This window comes from Phanerochaete carnosa, assembly GCF_000300595.1.
Source record: "Phanerochaete carnosa HHB-10118-sp unplaced genomic scaffold PHACAscaffold_12, whole genome shotgun sequence".
In the NCBI taxonomy this organism is placed as follows: Eukaryota; Fungi; Basidiomycota; class Agaricomycetes; order Polyporales; family Phanerochaetaceae; genus Phanerochaete; species Phanerochaete carnosa.
In genome coordinates, this window is record NW_006767639.1 from 1,097,303 (window position 1) to 1,107,475 (window position 10,173).

The window sequence follows — 10,173 nt, forward strand, 5'->3', positions numbered from 1 at the left end:
GACTTTGTGTTGCCCGCGGCGCTCTTCCCCGGAGTACCGCAGCCTGGCGCCGTCCTTGTGTGCTACCTCAGTGTGCCACATCCAGCTGTGTGCTCAAGGTGATACATACTAATGTAATGTTTGCCCATGCTCATTCAAGTGGTAGTACAAGAAATTCTGTGTAAATACAGCCCTGTAAAATAGTTAATATGCTATTCAATATTAATGCTCTGATGATACTTGTATGATGAGATGGGTGATTGGTTATCAATGCTACAATACCAGGTGCAATATTGCTTACATGGGGCAAGCTACAATTATACCTCAGAGTTGCTATGAGAGTGTTCCTGAGACTAGTGGTTACTACGAGAGTGCTTCCAGAGCAGGGACGTGTTTGGTGCTTGCTACTGAAAGGGGGACCATTCTCCGACTGCTTCAACTTCTACACTGGCTTCGTAATACTATGTAGCAAAGTCATTTTTCTCTGATGCACCCTCTACATCAATTATCCCGTCATTGTTTTTCTGCTGCCTCATCTGCGGGCTTATGCCATCACCGTGACGATGCAACGAGATTATGATACACACCTTTTTATTAAGATTTAGGCAGTGAGATCGCAAGCGGAGATCGAGTAAAAGGTAGGTGCCACGCTATTTCTCCTGTCAGCATTTGTTTTGCAACATGTGTTATAGTCTACTCTTACCATGTACACACGCTCTCGTGCTGAGCACTAGTCCGATTTAGCCCGGTGAATGCATCGGGGTCCCGCTCTGCAGCAGCAGTAGAGATAATATGGCTATGACCTTCAGCGGGGCCTGATAATACATACCAAGAAAAGCAAGGAGTGGGATGATAGGGTATTGCAATAGATAATATGGACAAATATAAAGGATGCACACTGCAACCAAAAAATGGTAAATGACAATCGAGCTCAAGAATCATAAGCAACGTCCAAATGAATACAACCAGATAGTGATGTGCGGGCCGGGCCTCAAAGCCTCCAAGCCCGCCAAGCCTGGCCCAAAAAGCCTGGCCCGAATCAAGCCTGGCAGCGGGCTCAAGGCCGGGCTCAGAGCGTAGTCAAGCCCAAACCCGGCCTGAAAACCCAGGCTTGGATGTGCTGGCTCCGTTACCGTTCCCTGAGTTCAGAATAAGGAGAGAGCGACCTAATATGCACATAGAAGACAAAATGTAGATATTCTAGATGTAACGGCTCCCGCCGAGCATGATTGTGCGTCACCATCTGGTGCCCGTCGTAGGTGCACGCTCGTGGACTTCGCTGCGACTCGACTTGTTCCGCAGATGTAGATCTTCTGGAGGTTATAATTTAGTGAGTACATGCAGTATTAATCTACTACACCCAAATACATTCCCTTTTGATAGCACCGGAACACTCGTTGTATTGTGAGCAAGCCCAGGCTTAAGCCCAAGGCTTGGGCCGGGCTCGGGCTTGGGCCGGGCTCAGGGCTCGGCTCGACGTCGTCACAAGCCCAAGCCCGGGCTTTGAGTCCAAGCCGGGCCTGCACATCACTACAACCAGAAGAGAGACGAGATCTATGAAACAAACTCAAATGTCCGTGCGGTCACAATGGTCCGTCAACGAGACATCTTACTGCACTCAATGCTCATGCCTGTCCTATGCCTTCTCTCCTATATGCTCTCTTCATCGTCGACGCCGCCCATTTCCTCGCTCTGTTCGTCTCCCGGACCACCTCTTTCTGCCGCTTCCCACGTCTGCTCGACCACCATATCTTGAGCCCCATCTGCAGTGGGCAGCGCGGTCCCTGAGGCTGCGTCCGTGGATGCTCCACTCGGGCGGGTCCTTACAAGCTCTCGTAAGTAATACTCCTTTGTTTGCTTTTTTTCCTCTTCATAGTGAGAGTGGACTGAGCGCAGCAACCACTTGGCTTGTTCGGCGATGTTGAGAGTGATCGTGGTGCTGTCGATGGTGTGCTTCGTTGGTACCGACAAGATGTCTTCTCTCGTAACAGAATTTTCAGAACGGTAATGTCTCTTGAATTGCAGTTTGCCTGATTCAAGAGCCCAGGTCAGCTGCAAGCGGCGCAGCACAGAGCACAAGACCCTCTTCGTGACCTCGAATTCTGCATCCGCCGTTATGTTTGATACAAAGGCAGCGCATATGCAGGGAATCAACGATGAGTCGCAAGCTGTCATGAATATTACACATCCGGATGGTTCTCCCGGATTCCATAGTATTCTCTCACTTTCCATACACCTCCGTATATTTGTAGGATACTCTAGATATTCAGTCTGACATGTATATAAGGAGCTCATACTGCTCAATAACAAGCCAGACTCGAGCTGGTCTTTCCTCACTTACATTCCTCTAGTCTGTCTCCTCAGCATTGTTGTAGCTCAGTCCAGTTGGATTGTTAGTTGCTGACATTAGCTCGAGTCTCCACCAACTGCCCTACGACGATTCTCGTCACTCTCACACCAACTATCACCTAGCTCCACACAACGATCCATCTCATTTATCTAACCAAAATCTCACCCCAATCCTAACCCTATCGGCTCTACCGCATCAAGACCCCTGGAACCCTTCCCCGCGCACTTGCGCATTTTTACCATATCACACACTCCAAAGCCACCTCTGTAATCACCAGCCCTTAAGTGGCTGGACAGAGCTCCATCCAATTAGAATTGTACACTGCCCTACCATAGGTGGTGTTGAACGCTTTGCGCAGTGCAAGCGGATATTCCTGAGTACGACGTGGCAACTGGCTGAGGCTGGGCGTCGGAAAAGAGATAGCAGTTAGATCGACGATCCCTGTCAGGGTGTCGGACCGAAGAGACACAATCGCTCTTTGGGCTGCTATACTATTTCTAGGACTGTATTAAGATAGCGTTTCGGCTCTTTTTTGGAAATTCCTATCTTTGGCGAACTCTACCCCTGATCTGGTTGTTACAACACGATTAGTCCCAGGGTTTGCTGCAATCAGCTCCACGGACCCGATAGCATATGACAACGCTCTCCTGTGACTGTAGAGGATACCAACATCGAGTACTAGGAGAAAGAACTATCTACAAACGCGGAGATCCCGTACGATACTGTGTACAACAGCCGTGCCCGCATTCTCCACAAAATAGTACTCGTTGCCCACGGTGCGAAGAAGGATTACGCAGAGAACTAGTAACAAGGGTAAACACCAGAGAACCTTCCGAATCCCTCTCCAACCCCGAACCCGTAGCATTTAGCTCAGAACCCAGAGAAAGACGCGACACACTCGATTCAGTCACCGAACATCTCCGTTCAATCGCTCTCGGAGAATCCAAAGTACCACCAGAAGGACCACCAGATCCCATGGAAGAAGCTTTGGAAGATTCAGAAGCCTTGAACCCACCTTCCCGACGTTCTCCCACACCACCTTCATCTCCATCCGATCCCGGTGCGATGGCCGAGAATCAAGACAGTGCCGCGCTCCTAAATGGAAGTGCGATGAAACCTGATGCCTTTGATGGCACAAAATCCAAGTATATCGCTTGGAAGACGCAAATGAAATTGTATGTAGTCACACAGAGAAAGCGGCTACCAGAACAATTTGACAGGGTCCTTATGATCTTGTCGTATATGAAAGGTGGACATGCAGGCGAATACGTTGCCACATACATGAAGAAGTATGACACGGATGAAGATACTGTGATTCAAACCACGAACAATTCATGGAAGGATTGAGATGTACACTTCCTCATCGATGAACAGGCAGAAGCGTACGATAGGCTGCAAGCAATGCAGATGGGAGCGCTATCAGCACAGGAGTTCTTCTCGAAGTTTGAATTATGCGCCTTCCAGGTGAACATTCACGACTTCGAGGCACATTTCCAGGAGTTAAAATTGCTTCTAGAAAAAGCACTCCGGGCCGACATCATTCGGCTTCTTTACAATTTGTCAGAAGAACTCCCCGCTACATACGCACTCTACAAACAATGGGTCGCACGCATTGACCTGAATTAGCAGCAGTACCGTCGGCGAAACCCACAGTCCCAGCGACAAGGACAATTTCAACCTCGGCAGCAACAGGCACAAAGTGCGCCACGAGCACAGGCTAACATAGCCGCGCCCACTGCAAGCGCCCCGGTCCAGACATGTTGCGATGGGACAGGCGTCACATTCAGCGGCAGAGGACAGCCAATGGAGCTAGACCAGGCACGACATCTGGGTCTTTGCTTCCGACGTGGGGAAAAAGGACACCTTTCGCGCAATTGCCCTAATCGGCAACAAGCTCAACAGGTACGGGCCGCGGAAACCCCGGCAATTCCCACTACCAATGTATTCATGCCGTTCGCATCACTCAACAAAGCTCCTGCCGCAACGGCAGAACCATTTGACTGGAAAATGGCAATTCGCAAAGAAATTTGCGCGGCTATGAAGGGTTTTGCAAGCGGTCAGCTGGGTGCATAGCCGAGTTGACCGAAGAGAATTTCACGAACTATCTGTGTTCTTGGTTTGGGGTTCCCATGTATATACAAAAGAAAGGGGCATCCATAGAACAGCGCGGAGAGGCACAACTCTCTTGCTTAATTCCCCCGAATAAAAATTTACCTCCCACCCAGAATCAGACTGAATCTACGCAGTGGCAACGCCACACCCCATGGACAGCGGCATGGATCCGCCAATGGATAGTCAGCAAAGACAAAGCAGCGCTTAGATTGTTGACAGAATGGGTACACTCAAAGAAGAGTGTTGACGCCTCCGAAGCCTGTTTGAACCAAATCAGGCAAATGAAAGAAGAAGAAGCAGCCGACTTCTTGAATGAATTACAAAAGCAGCTTCGATTTATCCGAGGAAGGAAGGGGACACAGATGGATGTCCCAATGATCATCACTACCCTAGACACGCAGCAGCGTTTATCAGTCAAAGCGTTATTAGACACAGGATGTACCGGATCTTCTATTGATGTGCAGTTTGTCCGTGATAACAACATTGCCACAAAGAAACTGCCATTACCGATCCCTGTCTATAACGCAGGCGGAACGCATAATGCCGGAGGTGCTATTACCAACTTTGTTGAATTGAGAGTGGAAATTCAGGACCACATCGAACGACTTCCGTTCGCCGTCACAAATCTGGGAAAGACTCCGATCTTCCTTGGATATGAGTGGTTACAGATGCACAATCCATCTATCGATTGGCAAGAACAAGTCATTCAATTTGATCAGTGCCCGATTGCCTGCAAATATGCCGCCCGATTAATTGACATCGATGCAAATCATGAAGAGCCCAGCGATCTGGAGGCTCGCCTAGAAGAAGGGAATAGAATCTTTATTCTTGACCACGAAACCTACTTTGCTACGGGAGCAGCGCACATTCGCACCACGGCCACTGATCTAGCCATTAAGGAAAGTCTGAAACACGAGACTAAGACATTTGAAAACACTGTCCCAAGTCACTATCACGACTACTCCGATGTGTTCAGCAAAGAAGACTTTGATCCTTTACCACAAAGAAGACCATGGGACCATGTGATCGAACTCACACCAGGTGCGCAACCAATCAGCTGCAAGGTTTACCCAATCTTGATAAGCGAACAAAAGGAACTTGACGAGTTCATAGAAGAGAACCTCAGAACCAGAAGAATCTGACCTTCGAAGTCCTCATGGGCCTCTTCCTTCTTCTTCGTCAAAAAGAAAGACGGACGTCTTCGACCGGTGCAAGATTATTAGAAGCTGAACGAGCTGACGATTAAGAATCGCTACCCACTTCCTTTGATACAGGAACTAGTGGACAAGTTGAAGCAGGCACAGTACTTTACGAAATTGGATGTCCGATGGGGGTACAACAATATTCGCATCAAAGAAGGCGATGAAGAAAAAGCCGCCTTTCTCACCAATCGAGGACTGTTCGAACCACTAGTCATGTTTTTTGGCCTCAAAAACTCTCCAGCTACATTCCAGACTATGATGAACGATATATTCTGAGATCTCATTAGTCAAGAAAACATAGTAGTCTATTTAGACAATATCACAATCTTCACCCAAGATCTGAAAGAACACTGTCAGATCACGCGGCAAGTTCTACAAATCTTGAGGGAACACAAACTTTACCTAAAACTGGAAAAGTGCGAGTTCGAGAAGACAGAAGTTGAATATCTGGGCATGATAGTAGGAAAGGGCGTTGTCCGCATGGACCCAGTAAAGATAGAAGGAGTCGTCAACTGGCCTCGGCCTGAGTGCAAACGAGACATCCAAGCATTCCTCGGCTTCACCAACTTCTACCGAAGATTTATCCGAGACTACGGCAAGATAGCAAAACCACTTAGTTCATTAACAGGAAATGCTACCTTCGAATGGACTATCGAACAAGAAGTAGCGTTCACAAGCCTGAAAGATGCACTCTGTTCCGTACCAGTATTGGCCATACCCAATGACGACAACCCCTATCGCGTAGAATGCGACGCATCGGACTTTGCCGTAGGAGCTGAGTTAGCCCAGAAGCAAGATGGCAAATGCAAACCCGTCGCCTATCTATCCAAAGCTATGACAGCAGCCAAAAGAAATTACGAGATTTACGATAAAGAACTTCTCGCAATCATGACTAGTCTTGACGAGTGGCGCCAGTATCTCATGGGTGCCCGGCATCCATTCAAAATATGGACAGACCACAAGAACCTGAAATACTTCCGGAAGCCACAAAAACTCAATCGACGACAAGCTCGATGGATAACCAAATTAGCTGAGTATCACTACTCGCTACATCATAAACCTGGAAAGACGAATGGCAAGGCCGATGGGCTTTCTCAACAGAAGAGACACAATGCAGGAAAAGAGGACAATTCAGATATCATACTACTAAAACCAGAACATTTCCGTACCCTAATCCGTAGTACTGTATTTAGTTTAGAAGGAATCGACCAGGACTGGGTCACAGAGATTAAAAAATACAAAAAGAACCGAGATTTGCTAGTTACCGCAGCCTTACAGAACAAGGACAAAGATTGGAACAAAGATAGCACCGGACTCGTGACGTGGAAAAATTGTATCTATGTACCAGTAAATAGGAAACTCCGTGAACAGATCATTGTTCATCATCATGATACCCCATTGGCAGGACACCCCGGTCAATACAAAACACACAAAATGGTCACGCGTAACTACTGGTGGCCTAAAATCCGAGAAGACATCCGAAAGTACGTTGCTGGATGCAAAAAATGCCAGAAGACCAAGGTGCACACAATACGACCTACCGGACTTCTCTTCCACAACAAAATTCCTACGCGACCCTGGGAAGTAATCTCGGTAGACGAGATAGGAGTATTACCTGAGTCCTTTGGGTATAACGCTATTCTCGTAGTCGTCTGCATGTACTCCAAGCAGATAATCGCGATACCAAGTAACATTGAACTCAATGCCGAAGGATGGGGAAAAGCACTTCGCGACCATGTGGTGGCACATCACGGACTTCCCCGAAAGATCATCAGTGATAGGGGCACCAAATTCAAGAACAAGTTCATCTCTGAACTATACCGATCACTTGGAATCGAAGCCAACCCCTCCACCGCGTATCACCCTCAGACTGATAGACAAACAGAACGTATCAATCGCGAAATAGAACAATACCTCCGATTATTCATTAACTACCGACAAGCAGATTAGGCCGAATGGTTGCCACTAGCGGCCTTTTCGTACAACAATAAAGTTCATTCATCCACCGGGTATACCCCCTTCTTTGTCAATAAAGGGTACCACCCTTATGAAGGAACCCAACCGGTACAAGAGGGACTAAGTGAAAACATGCAACAATTTGTCGATAGAATGGATCGAGTATGCAAAGATACTAGCGCGGCTATCAGTCTAGCGCAGGAGTCCATGAAGCGCTTCTACGACCGAAAGAGAAAGAGCAGACCGGAATACAAAGTTGGAGATAAAGTCTGGCTAGAAGGGATAAACATCCGAACCGACAGGCCAATGAAGAAGCTCGACGATAAGCGATATGGACCCTTCAAGGTCAAACGCAAAGTCAGCGCTTCTGCCTATAAATTGGAACTCCCACGTCAATGGAAACAACACCCCGTTTTCAATGAAAGCCTTCTCAGTCCCTTCAAAGAACCTACGTATCCTTCTCAGCGGCGTGAACCGATAGTCCCTGACCTCGTAAATGGCGAGGAAGAATGGGAAGTCGAAGAAATTCTTGACTCCCGTCGTGACTGAAACGGAAATTTAAAGTATCAGGTACTCTGGAAGAACAGCTCCCACGGCGATTGCCGTTCCTGGGAATCACGAGCGAACTTGACTAATTGTCAGGAACTTCTTCAAGAATTCCATACTAGACGTCCCGACAAACCCGCACCTATGACGATTTGAAGGGATTCCTCTATTAACACGACCCGTCGACATGCTCACGTGCGATACCACTCTTTTGATACAACGGATGGGTGGGATTCTACCGAAACAAGGATCCGAAGAATCTGCTGGGTTTGACTTTTATTCGGCCGAAAGTGTTAAGGTACCAGCACGAGATCGCAAGATTGTCGGCACCGGCATAGCGATGCGTGCCCCTCATGGAACTTATGCGCAAATTGTGCCACGGAGCGGATTAGCAGTTAAGGGAATAGACATCGGTGCTGGAGTCGTAGACCGGGATTACACCGGAGAAGTGCGTGTGGTGTTGATTAATTCCACCAATCAATCCTTTCAGGTATGCGCCGGCGATCGAATCGCACAAGTCATTTTGGAATGCATTGCGTCATGCAATATCGAAGAGGTGTCGAGTTTAACAGAAACCCAACGAGGATTGGGAGCCTTTGGATCGACTGGTAAATAATCGTGAGGACACGATTCTAGACGGGGGGGTAATATCATGAATATTACACATCTGGATGGTTCTCCCGGATTCCATAGTATTCTCTCACTTTCCATACACCTCCGTATATTTGTAGGATACTCTAGATATTCAGTCTGACATGTATATAAGGAGCTCATACTGCTCAATAACAAGCCAGACTCGAGCTGGTCTTTCCTCACTTACATTCCTCTAGTCTGTCTCCTCAGCATTGTCGTAGCTCAGTCCAGTTGGATTGTTAGTTGCTGACACAAGCCGTTCCAAGCGAGGGTGTCCGCAACTTTGACATCGCCAAGATGGAGTATGAGATCGATGCTTTTGACATGCGCAAGTGGAGACACCGCATCTTGACCCAAACTTGATTGAAAAGCCCTAACTCTAGCGAAGACGTAGTTGTGCACAGATTTATCTGGATTGAGTGAATGGCATTCGATCTCCACTGTGCCTGGTGAGGGTCCGCCAGTGAGCTTTGCACTATTTGCATGAATCAGAACATTTACCAGGGTTACGGCAGAACAGATTCCCAGTCGCCTTTCCGGGTCCGTGTGGTGCCAGTGCAAGCAGTCTCTGGAGGGCCGTGTCCCATGTGCTGTTGTCAAGGCCTATGTGGCGGGCAGGGTCCACGATGTCTGTAGCAAGTGCCACTTGACTGGGACCCACCATATCCTTACAGCCGTCTACCATACATCAGAAGTCATGGTGGGCTGGTGGAGAACGTCGGCAAAGTCTGCGTGGGCAGACGGCCAGCGACAGGTCAAGGAAGGTGAGTCACTCGCAAGAGCAGTAGGAGAGCGTGGGGAAATTGTGGATGAGCCATATGAGCTCGGTCTTGCTCGTGAATACAACACCTTGAAGAACGAGAACGGAAAGTCGGACATAAAATGGAGTGACGGTGGGTATCGACTCAAATGGGACCCAACAGCCAGCTGCTGATGCAGCATCGCCTGCGTGGTTCTCGACAACACAGTCGAATCTTGTATTGTGGAGTCGGGCTGACATCAGGGAAAAATGACTTTGCTACATAGTATTACGAAGCCAGTGTAGAAGTTGAAGCAGTCGGAGAATGGTCCCCCTTTCAGTAGCAAGCACCAAACACGTCCCTGCTCTGGAAGCACTCTCGTAGTAACCACTAGTCTCAGGAACACTCTCATAGCAACTCTGAGGTATAATTGTAGCTTGCCCCATGTAAGCAATATTGCACCTGGTATTGTAGCATTGATAACCAATCACCCATCTCATCATACAAGTATCATCAGAGCATTAATATTGAATAGCATATTAACTATTTTACAGGGTCTGTATTTACACAGAATTTCTTGTACTACCACTTGAATGAGCATGGGCAAACATTACATTAGTATGTATCACCTTGAGCACACAGCTGGATGTGGCAC

The 10,173-nt window shown here is 47.9% G+C and overlaps 1 protein-coding gene across 1 annotated transcript; it reads left to right on the forward strand.

The window, feature by feature from the left end:
- Positions 1-3,304: 3,304 nt before the first annotated feature.
- PHACADRAFT_201089 (uncharacterized protein) lies at positions 3,305-3,955 on the forward strand (the record flags this gene model as incomplete). Its single annotated transcript, XM_007401374.1, has 2 exons — positions 3,305-3,640; positions 3,704-3,955. 2 exons carry the CDS (start codon positions 3,305-3,307, stop codon positions 3,953-3,955), a joined length of 588 nt encoding a protein of 195 aa, XP_007401436.1.
- Positions 3,956-10,173: the final 6,218 nt, after the last annotated feature.